This window comes from Brienomyrus brachyistius, chromosome 10 (assembly GCF_023856365.1).
Source record: "Brienomyrus brachyistius isolate T26 chromosome 10, BBRACH_0.4, whole genome shotgun sequence".
Lineage (NCBI taxonomy): Eukaryota > Metazoa > Chordata > Actinopteri > Osteoglossiformes > Mormyridae > Brienomyrus > Brienomyrus brachyistius.
This window is the reverse complement of record NC_064542.1, coordinates 29181636-29199107: the sequence shown is the minus strand read 5'-3', so window position 1 is coordinate 29199107 and position 17472 is coordinate 29181636. Positions and strand designations below refer to the sequence as shown.

At 45.2% G+C, this 17472-nt stretch overlaps 2 protein-coding genes across 2 annotated transcripts; one reads left to right on the top strand and one right to left on the bottom strand.

Moving 5' to 3' along the window:
- The first annotated feature begins 5223 nt into the window (after nucleotides 1-5223).
- On the top strand, nucleotides 5224-9674 carry gla (galactosidase, alpha). The gene is made up of 7 exons (XM_049028635.1): nucleotides 5224-5501; nucleotides 6671-6845; nucleotides 7504-7681; nucleotides 8235-8326; nucleotides 8555-8716; nucleotides 8800-8997; nucleotides 9101-9674. Exons 1-7 carry the CDS (start codon nucleotides 5335-5337, stop codon nucleotides 9449-9451), a joined length of 1323 nt encoding a protein of 440 aa, XP_048884592.1. The 5' UTR covers nucleotides 5224-5334; the 3' UTR covers nucleotides 9452-9674.
- A 37-nt stretch (nucleotides 9675-9711) lies between these two features.
- On the bottom strand, nucleotides 9712-17068 carry LOC125750576 (60S ribosomal protein L36a). Its single transcript, XM_049028636.1, has 5 exons — nucleotides 17031-17068; nucleotides 16255-16360; nucleotides 16103-16170; nucleotides 13855-13977; nucleotides 9712-9780 (listed from the first exon to the last, which is right to left on the bottom strand). Exons 1-5 carry the CDS (start codon nucleotides 17031-17033, stop codon nucleotides 9760-9762), a joined length of 321 nt encoding a protein of 106 aa, XP_048884593.1. The 5' UTR covers nucleotides 17034-17068; the 3' UTR covers nucleotides 9712-9759.
- Between the last annotated feature and the right edge of the window lie 404 nt (nucleotides 17069-17472).

Sequence of the window (17472 nt, the reverse complement as noted above, 5' to 3'; positions counted from 1 at the left end):
TTTTATTGTCCAGGTTCCACAAGCAAGCCAGTGCATTCAGTGGGGTGTCAGTTAGACTGTAGGATTCAGTTGATTCTGTAACTACGTCATAACATCAATGAAATAATACATTGACAATAAAAAGAAAATGTACTTATGAATACTTGAGTATAACTCAAGTAAAAATTTGACGGAACAACTTTCACTTGTATAGGAGTAATATTGATACTTTGACTGACGTACTTTATCCTCCTCTGCCGTTCACTGGCACAACACTGGTAATTTAAGACCTGACAGTCATATGCAGTGAGCGTCCATGATGTCCTCCATCTGACTCCCCCGTGACTGTTAAAAAGGCTGGGGGGGGCACCTGAATGAAATCCACTGAAGGCAGGGGGGGGCTTATTACCCCCAGCATACCGCACCATATTTGCAAAACAAATTACTGTCACTATCACCCGATGCTCTAGGAGTCCTGCAGGACCAATTTCTTGCATTTGACTCAAATTGATTTTTTTAACCAGGTTACAGACTAATTCCAGTGCAATCTCTGCGGTACTGAGCGGCTCCCGGACCCGCTCTGGAGACTTACGCGCGTAATCGTTTTTGCACGTCTGCCTTCTGCAGAGAGCGACTTTCAGCCGCAGTGAGGAAGCGGGCAGACGACGCCGCGCCTCCGGCTGAGAGCAGCCCTCTGTCTTCCCGTGTTACAGACGTCTTTCTCCGTCTCCACCGTCGTCTCTCCGGCGCTGCTTTCTTCGCAGGCTTTCGCATCCCTGCAAAATTATCTCGCCCGCTTCGTAGAACCCTCCCCCGTAGAACCCTCCCCCGTAGAACCCTCCCCCATTCTCTCCTCTCTGCACGTTCATTGAAACCCCCAGTGAAAGTTATCCTTGGACTGATTCGCAATTGGATTTGCTAGTAAAAAGGAAAAAAAAAAGGGAAATGCAATTCACGAGGTGGGTGGGGGGGGGGGGGGTTTTACCTGGCGGAACAGATTTCATGGTCCCTACTCTGTGATTGCATCAGGACCCCCCTCGCTCCCCCACCGCCGTATTCCACCCACGGCCGTAAGAGGCAAGCTCACGGCACATACACATACACACACACACACAGCCTCTCCTCACCATCTGCCCCATGATCAAATAAGGCCTCTGTGTCCGTCATGCGAAGGAGAGATGGCAAGAAAAGAGAGCTGAGGGCAGAGCAATCAGAATCCGGGGGGATGCTGGGTCCACAGCCAGTTAATTAACAGACAATGAGATTGTCGGTCATTCACACTCGTAAGAGGCCCCACAAAGTTATCTCGCCTCCTTTCCGGACAGCATGCCGCTGCTTTCAAAGCCAGAGTATGTCATAATCCCTCCTCCTTAAGTACCCGTGCTTAATTAACTGCTAAAAGTGCATGGATTAATTAGCATGACCAAGCCATAAAAGGAATTGGTTTTTAAATATAATCTGGCATTCAGCCTGTCAGGAAGACTGACTTATAGTTAAATACTCAATTCAACTCGGATTAGTATTCCTCTCAGAGCCATTCTGATTGGGTAAGCTTGTCAGGTTAATCATATGTGGGACTGCCCCATAGGGGTGTGGCCTTGTGCTTTTTTCCGCAGATAACGTAAGAAGCTTCGCCGTGACGATTTGAGGCACAAAAATGTTACCTGCTCACACCCCTTAAACAGCTTCTAAATCACTGTCCCCTTGATGCTGATACACAGCAAGTGCTTCAACACCTCAAAGGGTCTCCTGCATCCATCCCGATTCTCCAGCCGTCTGCATTTAAGTGTGATTAGCGATCATTGTTGACACACCGCAACACACAAAAATGAAATGTGTCCTCTGTATTTAACCCATATGTGACATAGCAGAGGGCAGTAGTACCTCGCTGGTCGGGATTCAAACCAGCAATCTTCTAATAACAATTGTGCTTCCCTAACCATTAGGCCACTACTGCCCCAAGTAATAATAAGTGCCTTTGCTGGCAGGCCCTGAACCGGCCAAGTACGGCATCTGAAATGAACACACCGAGGGAATCCCGATGGGCCAGTTCCCGCCACAGCTCCCGTTACGTCATCAGGATCTGAAACAAAGCACCTGTCACAATCAGCATCTTCTCTTTCCTACTGAAACTACCATCACCCGCCCCTCCTCCACAACCCCCTCCAATTTTGCACATGGGTTAATGCCAGGGCTCATCTTGCTGCATGACGATCACAAGTGGTGCACTCCGCATGCTTCACACTCCGGGTCACGCGCCTCTTTCCTGTTCCGTACGCCTGAGCCCACAACCCGTACACATCTCCCCATGGGCAGCTCCTCCCGTTAATCTTGTGAATTTTACAGCCTTCATTTCTGCAACAGGCAATAAGTATTTTTTTCTCTCCTCTATACAAGCAAAGCAAAGGTCACGCCGTTCCCCGAACCGCCAGATGAGGAGCAGAGGCACCACGGATTCATAATAAACGCAACTTGACTGAAGGTCATTTTTTTTTGAACGCGTGACTTTTTTGATAGGCTACATGCTCGAGCTCATATCGATTGCACAGTAAATATCGATCTCTTTTTTTTTTTTCCCCAGACGCAGAGCTCAGCTCGTTGGCTGCCACCTTGCGAGCCTCCGTGGGCCATTTCAGAAAATACCAAGGGTATCTACATGCAATCAGAGTCAAATAAGTGTCAAGCATGGGCTCTCCCAGGAGTTATGTTGAGAATGACCGGAAAGCATCACCTCAGGATGACCCCCCCAGGGGTCACTGGAGGAGGAAAAAGGATGAGCCTGCCAGATCTAGGGGGGGGGGCAGGATGGCAGCATGGGCAGGATAGAGGGCCTTGGGAAGAATGGACAAGCAGAATCACAAAGAAGGAGCCTCGGTCCGCATCAGTGGTCCTCAGTGCCCCCCCCCCCCCAATCCATGCACATTTTTGTTCATGTCCACAAACACCAGATCCAAGTGATCGAGGACTTTATAAATAGTAAAGTGAGATGTAGGTAGTGTGCCCACCTACTACATGGTGGGGGGGGACTATGAGTTACTTTGTGTTTTACAAACTATTATAAAACCAAAAGGCTCCCATGTTCAGCTAAATTGTTTGGTTTCTCTTGTGCTTTTATTGGTTTGTTTCCTTGATTGAGAGACTCATCCAGCTGTTTCACATTAACACCAGTGACACGTGCATGATTACAGCAGACTGACCAATCAGCACACAGCAAGTATTCGGCGCTGAAGTGAAATCCAGGTCTTTTTAATTGAAATGGTAGTTTACAAACCCTGTCCTGGCTCACAGTGCCCCCTGACATGGATTAGGTGGTCACCAAACGTGTACATTCAGAAGCATTTCTAAGCAACATACAACGCAGCCACCTCATTGAGTGTTACAACCGAAACTATCAGTGACCATCCTCTAATGAAAACATAGCCAAATAAAGGTTATTGCCAGAACAGGGTGCGTGGCTGTGTGGGCGCATGCCTCCGAGGGTTATCAAAAGGTGGGCGTGAATGACCATCCTCTCACACGGGGGCGCCATTGTCCCTCGTCTAAGCCCGAGGCAGGAGGTGAAGATGCAGGCAGAAGGGGCAGGAGATTGCTTAACTAAAACATGGTAAAGACACGGAACCGATAGTGATGCTTCTGATCACTCTCAAACTCACTTGGGCGATAGTGTTTACGGCAGGAACACGTATATAGCTGGACAATTGTGTGACGGTGGAGTGAATGGTCACCAAGGGCCCGATGTGACCAGAAACCTCCGACTGCCACCACACATTAGTCACCCCGGCTCATCAGTGGGTCACCAACCTGGGAAATTAAAAACAGCTCGATTCACAACGAAATGAGCTAACTGGTTCATCTCTGGGGGACGAGGGCAGGAGGAGGGGCCAGTAAAATTGAAAACTGACATTTAAAACCGGCACCTCTTCAGTCAAAGTTGATATGAACTACAGAAAATGACAAATTGTTTGCATCAAGCCTGTCCTTTGGTACAGTGGCTGATAATGTTTTAGGTCGATGTACATACTCGTGACATTTGCAGAAAGGTCAGGCTTTGTGTTTATTTAAGCGCCGGCTTCGTAAGTTACACCAGGTGAAATATTTCGCTTTCCATTCTGTATTTGCTACGCGACATGATTTACCTGGTGCTGTTAGTCACGACAGTCAAACAGGCGATTTACTGCTTCATAATTAGACGCTGAAATATACAGTTTGCAGCTGCCGGTTGTTTACTGTGATGCTTAAAGTCTCAGCCTTCGTCTCACAACCCCAATACAGACAAAAAAAAGCACGCAAGCACATGATTATTCCCCAAACAGCCTATTAGTGATGCGGGCTCCCTGTCAGCTATTTACCGTCTGGGTTTCTGTCATACGGGAGATTTTTTAAAAGTAGCTGCCCAGTGTAGAGAAGTTGGGCCAGAAGTTGGCCAACCTGTAAAAATCTTACAGGCAGCAGAAGGACAGGTGTGTTCATGTGTATTTGTCTGATCTGGTTTTTGATGCACAGGACACACCAGAATGATGAAAACATGCTTTAGACACGATGGCCACATCGCTTCTTCTGCTTCGATTGCTGGTGTTCTCACTGTTGGCCGCAGTGGAAGGGGAGGGCACTCCCACACTGATACAGGCAGTGCCACTTGTAATTCAGCCATCCATATTCCATACTGCTTATCCTGCACAGGATCCTCTATAGACTCCAGGGTCACCACGACCCCGCAGTTATGGAAAGTGGATGAATTACAATAATCATACATTATGTACTATCCGTACCAAACTACCAGAACAGGATCGTCTTGAATTGGCCCTGCAGCGAATGTGATATGCTGTGTGAAGAAACTGATTATAAGACCAAAACACACAATCAATAGTAATTTTATGTCGTAATTTTGAACCTGGGTGAAAACTTAAAACCCTCGCGTAATTATCCAGCGTTTCTTCTTTTAGATGTGTAGAAATATAAGATTTATTCGAACGTTTAAAGTGCAACCGGACACCCCTGGGGGGGATTGCGATTGTGAGTTTAATCTTTAGGAGCGAACCTGCATCGCCGTAAAAGCAACGCGGAAATTCAGATACTTCCTCCAGATCAATAAGCGACAGAAATCACATGAAACAGGTCACACGCTCCTGGAAAGGAATGTGGACGAGCTTCTTGTTTTTGTCATTCGTCTATAACGAAACTACATGTTTATTGGCCGATTCGCGCTCATTCCTCTCCATCATTGGTTAATTTTGCCGTCAGTCACAGCAGGAGGGCGGGTGTTTTTTCATATTCAAGGAACAGGTAGCTGGTTCGGACACCGAGCGCTAAACTCTGGGCTGTTCGTCGGGTAACTTTCACTGCACTTTAGTGACCATGTCGGGGGTAATCCTGAGCACGACTGCCTTGTTTTTCTGTGCATTTATATCCGGGGTCCGTCCTCTGGACAACGGGCTCGCGCTGACGCCTCCGATGGGCTGGCTGCACTGGGAGAGGTTTATGTGCAACATAGACTGCGAGACGGATCCTGACAATTGCATCAGGTAAGATACATAAACGTTAAAACCCCGAACAAGACGAATGCCGGACGGCAAATGAACTGGAAGTCAAATAAAGGAGACTGCTTCTGTTTAATGAAGTTTCATTCTGGTGAAACCAGGCTCTGCGGTTTCCAGTTCAAATGACCTGTCACCGTCTTAAGCTGCCTCTTTGGTATCATTTACAAATACTTTCTCTTACCTACATCAAATTATTTAAAACTGGTCATTCACTTTTTCCCTCAAAAATCCTCTGTGTTTTCACAGAACATTCTGTAAGGCCCTTTCCAGTGCAGGGTCTCTCTGAGGAAGCAGGAAATTCTTAGGTTCTCAGAAACTTATGTCACTTTACCACGGCAGGAATTCGGCCCAATTTTAGTTCCTGGGAGGTAGTTCTTGGTCCTTTTTTTAGTCCCTGTTCCAGGGTTGACAGCCTACTTACTGTTTGAGCAGGAACTACTGGGCTGGTGTGGAATGACATTGCATTATTTATTATTCTGTAGGAAACGAAAGATAGGCCTGATGATATAGATGATAGAACTGATGTCACAGTCCAGTTCTTTGAGATCTCACCTCTTGTAACTGGTGAATGATCAGATGCAATCCCTCGTCCTCCACTACAGAAAATGGCTGATCGTCCAGTGCAGGCATCTCCATTATTTTGGTAGTTGTGTCTTTAGCTCCTATGCTGCTAACTTTGAATATCAATAGTTGAAATATCAGCCAAGGAATTACACAGCTGGGTAAGACACAGTAACACAGTGGTTAGTATTGTCTTGCCATTGTAGGACCAGGGTTCGAGTATCTGTCCTGACCTCGTGTGTGTGTGTGTGTGTGATGTTTGCATGTTTTCCCAGTTTCCTTCATGTTCTGCAGTCCACCCTCCACAGTCCAAAAACATTTGTACTTACCGAATTGTGGGTGTGGGGACCTAAGATGAGTTGGTGCCCCACTCTGGGTTATTTTCAGGTTGTGCCAGAGCTTCTGCGATAATTTTATTAATTGGGACACTGATCTGAAGTTACCCCTCCCCCAGTGTCTGAGAGCTCTGGCCGTTCCCCAACCCCCCCGCTGTGCTGGTGGGCTAGGGGCTGGGCTATAAGGAGTATATTGTAAGGACTGTGCTGCAGTGTCCTCAGCCTTGCTCATAGCGCCCCCCCCCCCCCCCCCCACAGCGAGAAGCTGTATATGCAGATGGCCGACAGGATGGCGAAGGACGGCTGGAAGGAGGCCGGCTATGAGTACGTGTGCCTGGATGACTGCTGGCCCGCCTCTAGCCGCGACGCACAGGGCCGACTCCAGGCCGACCCTAAGCGCTTCCCTGGGGGCATCAAGAAGCTCGCGGACTATGTGAGTCTACCTGTGCCCCCCACCCCTACCTACCACACCCAGATGGGTGACAGGGTGTCCCTGAGTAACGCTTTCCGACAGAAGCCTACACCTGTGTCATCTGCACATCTAGGCAGTAAATATAAGAAATTTATTACAACCTTAAGTATAAAAGTAAAAAAAAAAAAAAACCTTAATAAAAATGATCTTTTTAATAAACTGGAAAATGTTCAGTTAGTTCGATAAAAAAAAAAAGTAAAATTAGCAAACGCCTTCAGTTACTGAGGTAAATATCCATGAATTACTCCTTAAAAGTAACTATCAGCGCAACACTCCCCTCTGCCGGACAAAATGTGTATCGACGGTTAGGCATGGAAATTTCTCTGCAACATTCGGCGTTAATTTTTCCTTTTTTAAACTTACAGATATTGACTTTGGAGTGGACGTTTTTAACTATGATTTGCCGCATAGCGTAACCTACAATGTATTGTTTTGCATATATAAAAACTCAGCGGATGAAATATGTCTTGCTGTTCATTCTGTCCTGATCTTTTCAAAGATAACGTGGTAATATAACTTGATAATGCCGTGCACTATATGAAGCTAGATTCTGGATGTCTCCGCTGGCTGACATCACAGACGCTTATTTATGATGCGCCACCATGCCATGTGCCCGCAGGTTCACTCGATGGGTCTGAAGCTGGGCATTTATGCCGACGTGGGTGTCAGGACCTGCGCGGGCTACCCCGGCAGCTTTGGATACTACGACATCGATGCCAAGACTTTCGCTGAGTGGGGGGTCGACCTGCTGAAGTTTGATGGCTGCTACATGCCTGACTGGAAATTGCTGGCAGAAGGTGAAGGAAAAACCATTTGCAATACATGATGTCTTTCTGATAGTTTTCTACCGAACTCCACACATCAATCACACCACTGCAGAGGAGATACAGGAATGAGCACCCTGGTGAAATCTTCTGTGTAGTGATACGATTGGTGTGTGGAGCTCGGTAGAACAAAATGGTTCCTACATTAAATTGCTCACTACGAAGTCTGTGGTCTAACAAGCGTAACTAGGTCATGATTCCCAGTAAGAGACATTTCAATTTGTTGAATATTTTTGGATGTATTTTTCTGGCACCATTATACTCGAAAGAAGCCCAACATTTCTACAGCAGATATGTCCAAAATTCGGCAACTCTGATTTTAAAATCCTTATAGTTCCAACTCGTGACCCTTTCAGAACTTGCTGTAACCCAAATTTGCGTCATGACCCATGGGAGGAGAATCACTGCTCTAAAATGTCTTTTTCAGTTTTGGGGTAAACTGCCCATTCAAGCATTTTTAATTGAAGTACAGTTCAGTTAACTTACAAGAAGTCACGTGTTTGTTGCCACCTTGAACTCTTTGCAGGCTACATGAACATGTCAAGAGCACTGAACAACACTGGCAGGAGTATTTTATATTCCTGTGAATGGCCCCTTTATGAGTGGGATCATCAGCAGGTAGGTCACAAGATTTGCTGTGGTATAGTAAGCGTTGGGCTTCTTGACGGTGACAGTCAGCCGGGCACGAGAGAATCTGCAGTTTGTTGCTTTACATCCAAAGGTATCTCACTGCCTCATGAGAGTCAGGCAGGCTTCTCATGGCCAAGAGAGGTCCATTTCCAAAGATTTTCTAGTCAGTTTTGTACCATAGTTTTTCTGCCTCTACCCTAACATAATTCTTTATAGCCAAATTACACTGCCATCCGGAAGACCTGCAACCAGTGGAGAAACTCTGGCGACATTTTTGACTCTTGGGCGAGTGTGACAGCCATTACCGACTGGGCTGCAAAACACCAGAATGTCATAGTTCCAGCAGCAGGACCAGGAGGCTGGAATGACCCAGACATGGTAGTGTTGAGTGTTTCTCAATACTTCTGTCCAAGTGTCTGCAGTTGACTCCACTGCACAATAACTTTTCTATTTTCCACCAGCTGGTCTTGGGAAACTTTGGGCTCAGCTTTGATCAACAAGTGACCCAGATGGCCTTGTGGGCTGTCATGGCTGCCCCTTTGCTGATGTCGAATGACCTGAGGGCTATTGACCCAAAGTCCAGGGACCTCTTGCAGAACAAGCAGGTCATTGCTATCAACCAAGACCCTTTGGGAAAACAGGGATATTTCCTGTTAAAGGTAATTTTCCCAACAAGGGGTTGAACCTCCAACAGGCATTTTGTTGAGCTATACTCACAACACCACAACAATTGTACCATTGGATAAATGTATCTCTCCACAGGTGAACGACTTTGAGGTATGGGAGCGACCTCTGTCCGGGAACAGGCTGGCTTTGGCGGTGACCAACAAGCAGGATATAGGTGGTCCTCGTACCTTCTTCCTCACTCTGGGCGTACTGCCCAATGGGAAAATCTGCTACCCCAAGTGCAACATCACCCAAATCCTGCCCTTGTACAAGGACCTCGGCATCCATAACCCGAACACCACGACTAAAGTCTCAGTCAACCCAACTGGCACCACCCTGTTAATGATCAAGCAAGTCGAGGGCTCAGCTAAACCCCAGCCGAGCAAAGAAAGGATGCCCACACTCCATCACATACTCCACAAGGGCAAAACCAACCGTATTCTATAACCACGGGAGCGGCAGTGCTTCTCGAAGGCTGAATAACTCAATGGGGCAGGTCCACTATTTACCTCGATCAACTTACTAATGACGTAACAATACGGAGGCAAACGAACGGACACTCCGCCTTCATCTTCCTCCAGATCGTGCACACACAATGTCTTTTATACAATTAATTTTAATAAAGTTGTTTTACCAGTCTGCTCACACATTACTACCACTGGTGAATAAATCACGACCATGAAGACTCTCAATGAACGACAAGTCGATTTGTATGTTTTAGTTTTTATTCAATCGTATCCTGAAGATTCAGCATCTTAGAACTGGATGACCTGGCCCTGAAAGGACAAAAAGGGAGAAGGGTTAGTTTTTGGAGTGGTAGGTACAGGCAGCACATTTGGAGGAGAGAAAAGGGTCCGTCAGTTATGTATATTTATGCGTTTCCTGGCCATGCGAGTGAATGAAACAAGCAGTGCAGAGGGCTGCTTGCGTGACTATCAGCGGAGAGCGTCACCAGGACACGGGAACGGGGCGCGTTCTGACCCGGGAACGGGGCGCGTTCTGACCCGGGAACGGGGCGCGTTCTGACCCGACCGGCCGAGGCATGGACGTTCTGTGAACTTCAGATTCACACGTTTCTCTGGGTGTTCTACACGTTATTCGCTTGAAGTTACAGTTGTCGAAAGTATCAATCCCATTTTTTATGGTATCGATTCTACAAGCCTCCACTTTCGGGTCACTCTGACCACTGGGGCTCATAGGCTTCCAATGCACAGACCTGACTGCAGTCTCCCACATGGGGTGTTATTCAGACGACAACTTCAGAGGCGTCAACATAGAGTGTCGCCAGAGTGGCATCTGGAAATACTTTGGCTTTGTGTCAAATGAGCACATTACACCACAAGTCGTATGCAGGCCTGTATACAAGCAGTACTGACAAAGGGACACACACACCACAAATTAAACATAATGGACCGACACATTACCCAATATAACAAGGTTCGACAGATATCTTATCAGGAGAATCCCTTCTAAATATTAAACCCGCCTGTTCCAGTTGAAGCAGTGATATGGGTTGTGTTGGTTAGTGTTGATCTTTTAGACCAGGGCTGCCGCGATTAGTAGATGCTGAAAATGCAGACGCATCTTTTTTTAATTTTAATTAAAATAAATGTTTTCCTTTAATTTCACTACGCAATTATGGAGGTAGTTCAAATTACCACAAAACAAAAAAGGTGGTTTTACACTGTGCAAAGTTCGACGGCGTACTAGAGGGACGCTAACGCTATGCAAGAGCTCCCCGAGGAGAGAACACACACAGGTGCCAATCGGAACCGGCAGAATAAAGGAAACCAGCGTAAGCGTCGTCTCCTCACGTTTTTTTAAATTACCATTAATATGGAGGTATCTTTTGTTTGTGTAGCTACCAAATACACATTATTAAAGCCATTAAGTAGTCTGCCTGCTACCTTAGAATCTTCACTGGAAGGGCTTATTCTATGTGGATTGATGTCGCCAGTGTGTCTGGGGACTTTCTAGCTAAACGATGGGGATTAATTTTATTTTAAGGAAGACTGGTATAGAGGCTAAAATACTCAGGGCTGGGCTTAAAATATATTAAAAAAAAAAAAAAACTATAGCCCCAAGTGATTGGACCCAACAACATCCATGCTTGGGATCAGTGTTATTAGTGTAAACTAGAACTGAACCGAAATAAAAATCGTTTACAAAAACAAATAAAAAATACATTGTACTTCAAGAAGAAATGGACACACCACCATGTTTTTGCCTTGTTTATCCACAATTTCTCCTCTTTAAACGATGTTCTGGTTGCCCGGCTGTCCCTTTCTTCACTGCACTGCTTACTGTGTCCGTGATTTACCAAAAGAGTAGCGTGCGGCACACTGCTAACCGAGCTTAAGGAGCATAAGGAGACGCCAAATTTACACACATTACTAACTTTTGGGCATCAAAAATATACATCTCATTGATATTTTGGGCATACTACTAATTTGCTTATTGAATTGTGGGTGAAAATATCATCTGTATAATGCTGAAAATGCGGCATTCATAATCTAAAGCCTTATAACGTTCAGTTTGTTATAAAAATAAACGGCCTATTTGATTTTCTGGAGGAAAATTAATCATTTAGATTAATCGACCAATCGGTAAAATAGTCGATAGATTAATCCATAGAACGTCTCTCATTACTGGCAGCCCTAATTCAGACACAAACTGTTAGAATTGTCCAAATGTTAGAAGCGTTTGTGCTTTGAGACATAAAGGCATTAAAAGTAATTTTCTGTTCTATTATGCATTGTAATAATATAAAAGTTAAGTATAATTTTTAATAGTATTTATTTACTACTTGTGAATATCTCTGTACAGGATGAGAATGATACTATTGTACTTAATATTATGCCATGACTGTCAATGCACTGCAAAGGTTGTCTTCTGTGACATGAGTTTACAAAACAAATAATTTAAATAATTTTATATCATATAGTATTAGTATTGAAAATGTATTGAATTTTGAAATGTATTGAAGTTTGAAATTTTGGTACTGTGACAACTCTACTTGTAGTACATCTCCCTGTAAACATTTCTCATGTATCTGAGTATTCTACACGCCTGCTGTTCTACGTAACCACCATTTCCTCTACCCATCACTCTGCATGATTTTTTTGTTTCCCTAACTGAGCTATTAGCTGATACTGAGGTCAAAAATAAGATGGAGGCTGAAACTGAATCACACCTTGAAGATTAGCAGCTCAGGTTAAGGACCGACTTTTGCCTTGAAGATTACCGGCTCAGGTTAAGGACCGACTCTTGCCCTGAAGATTACCGGCTCAATTCAAGGACCGACTCTTGCCCTGAAGATTACCGGCTCAATTTAAGGACCGACTCTTGCCCTGAAGATTACCGGCTCAATTTAAGGACCGACTCTTGCCCTGAAGATTACCGGCTCAGGTTAAGGACCGACTCTTGCCCTGAAGATTACCGGCTCAGGTTAAGGACCGACTCTTGCCCTGAAGATTACCGGCTCAGGTTAAGGACCGACTCTTACCCTGAAGATTACCGGCTCAATTTAAGGACCGACTCTTGCCCTGAAGATTACCGGCTCAATTTAAGGACCGACTCTTTCCCTGAAGATTACCGGCTCAATTTAAGGACCGACTCTTGCCCCGAAAGATTACCGACTCAGGTTAAGGACCGACTCTTGCCCTGAAAGATTAGCGGCTCAATTTAAGGACCGACTATTGCCCCGAAAGATTACCGGCTCAATTTAAGGACCGACTCTTGCCCCGGAAGATTACCTACTCAGGTTAAGGACCGACTCTTACCCTAAAGATTACCGACTCAGGTTAAGAACCGACTCTTACCCTGAAGATTACCGACTCAGGTTAAGAACCGACTCTTACCCTGAAGATTACCGACTCAGGTTAAGAACCGACTCTTACCCTGAAGATTACCGACTCAGGTAATCAGGACCGACTTGTAGTCCGAAAACGACCAGTTCCCAAACAGTGACCCAGACAGTTAAAATTTATGGTTTAGATTAAAGTATCAACTAGGCATTAATCTATAATGAAGTTCAATTTTTCTATACTCCTTAAAACTGTCTTAATGATTAATGACATTACCACCAGGACCACCATCCCGATATTCTACTACCTCTGATGTTCCACGTCCTGTTATGCATGTGGTTTATTACGCTGTATGTATTTTTCGCACTGTCACCCTGCCTTGTGTGTGGTCTCTCATGTGGTCTGCTATCCCTTTGCTACTCTGTGGTCCTGGAGGAAGGCTGTTCCCTTTCACTACACGCTGTGCTTGGCTGGGATGTCAGCTGGGTACCTTCACTAGATCAGGCACTTTGTTCCTGGAGCTGCAACAGTCGCCCTCCAGCAGCTCAGCCTATGAGGCCACATCCATAAGCCTCTTTTCTCCAACACTCAAAATAAAATTGGCAGTACTCTCTGTACTACTCGCTACATTACGTGACTGACAAAATATTAATTTATAATTCTGGATAACCTAATGCAAATTTGTCTAACATTTACATTTCCTGATGCCGTTATCCAAAGCGACATACATTTCTCAGTCATAAATCACATTTCATGCGACAGCCGTGAGGAACAGCTTGTTACTTAATTGATTAGCCAATTAAAATTTATCCTGTATCACAGTCCCTGGAGTGACTGGGGGGTTACGAACTTTTCTTTTCTATCCCACAGAAACACACACTGCCCCCTAGTGTTTCAAAAGACATTCTCAATTGTGGTCAACGGTTATTTAGTTTTCCTTCACAATGAAATATCATGGCACCTGCAGCCTGGTTCAAAGCACAGTAATAAAGCGTCAGAAGAATTATGGCCAATGAGGTGCACTGAAGGGCGGGCCGCTCTCACCTTTCTCTTCTTGTCCCCTCCCAGCTCAAAGTGCTTGCATCTCTTAATGGCCAGCATTCGTTTGGACCTGCAGTTGGGCTCCACACACTCCAGCCTCAAGACGATCTTTTTGGTGGTCTTGGCCTGCGGAGGGAAGGGGTCACATGATCATGACCCGATTACACAGCCTTGTATGACGAAATACGGGCGCTGTTCTGTCTTTTGCTAAATTGTAGAACATGAGCTCAAACATGAAACTGTTTAATGGCCGTTATTAAACTTCATTCCAATTTTAATTGCTGATACCAGTGTATTCTGATGAGGTTAAGCTGTCCTGCAATCTACTGAAAACAGGAGCTAAGTGCAGAGCCCCAAAGACAATAATAATGCTAACCCAACTTCCCCAAAGCAGACAGGAAGGAGATATTTGTGTATTAGTCAGCCAGTCTGTGCCAATGGAACGGACACGCAGCTGCACATATGGCTTTAGCAGAGGTTTGTAGGGTTGCATATCGCATCACGATTATGCGACACATGCGCAAGTCACTGCATGTATAATACTGAAAAGCCGGCGTCTGGACAAATGTTTGCACCCGACATCTAAAACCCTTGCAATTGTTGCAAAAACGCCATATAATCGTGATAATATCGCAATGTGATGATATGCAGCTCTAGTCTGAAGGGATTTGACAACACTAAACCGGCCCTGAGCTCCCATCATTCTGAATAAAAATGCAGCATATAAAACAGCGTCAAATTTAGTATTTAAATAAATATAAATGTTTTTATGGGAGAATACACAAGTTACATAAAATACATAGGTGTGTACGTACACACACACACACACACACACACACACACACACACACACACACACACACACACACAATTATTTATATATATACACACACACACACACACACACACACACACGGGGCGGCATGGTGGTACAGTGGTTAGCACTGTTGCCTCACACTTCTGGGACCCGGGTTCGAGTCTGCCTGGGTCACATGTGTGTGGAGTTTGTATGTTCTCCCCATGTCGTCGTGGGGTTTCCTCCGGGTACTCCGCTTTCCACCCACAGTCCAAAAACATGCTGAGGCTAATTGGAGTTGCTAAATTGCCCGTAGGTGTGCGTGTGAGAGTGACTGGTGTGTGAGTGTGCCCGGTGGTGGGCTGGCCCCCCATCCTGGGTTGTTCCCTGCCTCGTGCCCATTGCTTCCAGGATAGGCTCTGGACTCCCCGCGACCCAGTAGGATAAGCGGTTTGGAAAATGGATGGATGGATATACATACACACACATACACACACACACACACACACACACACACACACTATCTTCAGTGGTACAGGGTTTTTTTTTTAATTTAATTTGCGAGATTCGTCCTCAAAGACAGTTAATGTTCAGGTTGTGATAAAAACATGTAGTTGCTGACAGTGGGGTTGTAGCTGAAGAGGCCAGTCAACTGCTCAGCGTAATGCACAGCACGAACCCAGAGCTAAGCACGGGCTTAAAAGCTGAACTGCTTCTCAGCGGAAAACTGCACCCGGCCCATCTGCATTGTCACCCTGGGGGCAATGCGATGGGCGCCGACCTGAACAGAAGGTGACGGTCGTATGAGAAACACTATAGTGGCAACCACCCCCTCTGCCATTAAATGCAAGGCAAGAGTCACGAGTGCAGGGCTTGGGGTCTATCTGGAATATAAAGTAGGGTGCCCAGCGTTACTACTGACAGGGTTACTGTCATCTACAAGTAAAACAGTACATCAGCCTCTCTGGGTGACGAGGGTGCCCAGCGTTACTACTGACAGGGTTACTGTCATCTACAAGTAAAACAGTACATCAGCCTCTCTGGGTGACGAGGGTGCCCAGCGTTACTACTGACAGGGTTACTGTCATCTACAGGTAAAACAGTACATCAGCCTCTCTGGGCGACGAGGGTGCCCAGCGTTACTGCTGACAGGGTTACTGTCATCTACAGGTAAAACAGTACATCAGGCTCTCTGGGTGACGAAGGTGCCCAGTGTTACTGCTGACAGGGTTACTGTCATCTACAGGTAAAACAGTACATCAGCCTCTCTGGGTGACGAGGGTGCTCAGTGTTACTGCTGACAGGGTTACTGTCATCTACAGGTAAAACAGTACATCAGGCTCTCTGGGTGACGAAGGTGCCCAGCGTTACTACTGACAGGGTTGCTGTCATCTACAGGTAAAATACATCAGCCTTTTATAGTGACAAGGGTGCCCAGCAAAACTTCTCAAATACCTTCTTTCGGAAGATCGGCTTAGTCTGTCCACCATATCCACTCTGCTTCCGGTCGTATCTCCTCTTACCTGTGGGAAACCAAAAGCAGTCATTGTCAGTGTATTTTACCCCATCTCCTGCTAAACTCTGGTCCCAGATGTGACCTGACTCACCCTGGGCATACAGGGAGTCTTTCCCCTTCTTGTACTGCGTCACTTTATGGGGCTGATGCTTCCTGCATTTTTTGCAGTAAGTCCTGCGGGTCTTCGGCACGTTCACCTAAAAATGAAAGAAACCTAGTTTTTTGTACAATATTAACCAGTTAACCCTCTCCAGGATGCCAGTCTTAATCGGATTATAATCGATTATAGTTTGAACTAATTTATTAACTATCCACAAAGCGCGACAATAAAACATCCATTGCTGTGTAACACGAAGCAGGGCATAGTACATTTGGTGTGCAGATGCAGGAGGGGAACACAGCTTTGCACAGACCTTCTTTATTGCAAACTGGGCATTTTATCCCTAACTGTAGTCACGTCAAACTGACACCCAGTAAACCAGCTTACGTTATTGCAAAAGATAAGCTCGTCGAGGAAGATAACTGCAATCATTTTTACAATATTACGTTCATGACAACAACCTTTAACATAAATTAAACGTGCGCTGCATGTGCCATGTGTACGCTAGCGTGCCAGTGCCGCATAAGTACATGAAGATAAGTCTACTGTAAGCGGCCATTTTTGGCCGCTACTCCAATCAGGGCTAAATGGGAACAATTTTGTAAATGCCAGAACATTTTGAGACCGTCTTAATCATTAATGGCATGGAGGAAGGTATCTTAGGGTATTACTAAACAAAACAAGCTACTTCATGGAGCCAAAAGTCACTTGGCACTTAAAGGATGGCATTAGATTGGTAACTCTAGAGTTTCCAACTATAAACTCACCATGGTTGCGGAGCCTTAGCAGAAGCGAAGAGGAAGTACATTACCGGAAACAGTCTAAATAGCCCTAACGCTCTTTTGATTGGCGAACACTCAAAGCGCCCCCTTCTGGCCTGGAGGAATTAATAAACAATAAAAGTAATCCGGGGGTGTTTGCTGTATATACCTTTTAAGTTTGAGAAAAAAAAAAGTTTAAGATGAACTGTCGCTTTTTCATTTTAAAGTTATATCTCAGATTTATACCTAATATAAACACCACTACATACTAAGATAAATTATTATAGATAAATAAATATATAAATATAAATAAAATATGCTGTTTTCTCTAAAGTTGCAGAAATGTGCTTTTCGTGTTTTATATTGGCTCAAAACGTCTAATATGGTATATTGTAAATTAAAACCATGAAACTAAATATGAAACAATTTAACAGCCCCTTACTATAAG

Excerpts from the sequence above, each read along its gene's own strand:
- gla (XM_049028635.1), top strand. The coding sequence starts at position 5,335 with ATGTCGGGGGTAATCCTGAGCACGACTGCCTTGTTTTTCTGTGCATTT. Across the intron at positions 5,502-6,670 it reads GATCCTGACAATTGCATCAG|CGAGAAGCTGTATATGCAGA; the intron begins GTAAGATACATA and ends CCCCCCCCACAG. Across the intron at positions 8,327-8,554 it reads ATGAGTGGGATCATCAGCAG|CCAAATTACACTGCCATCCG; the intron begins GTAGGTCACAAG and ends AATTCTTTATAG.
- LOC125750576 (XM_049028636.1), bottom strand. Across the intron at positions 13,978-16,102 it reads AGCCGATCTTCCGAAAGAAG|GCCAAGACCACCAAAAAGAT; the intron begins GTATTTGAGAAG and ends TTCCCTCCGCAG. Across the intron at positions 9,781-13,854 it reads GAGGGGACAAGAAGAGAAAG|GGCCAGGTCATCCAGTTCTA; the intron begins GTGAGAGCGGCC and ends TTGTCCTTTCAG.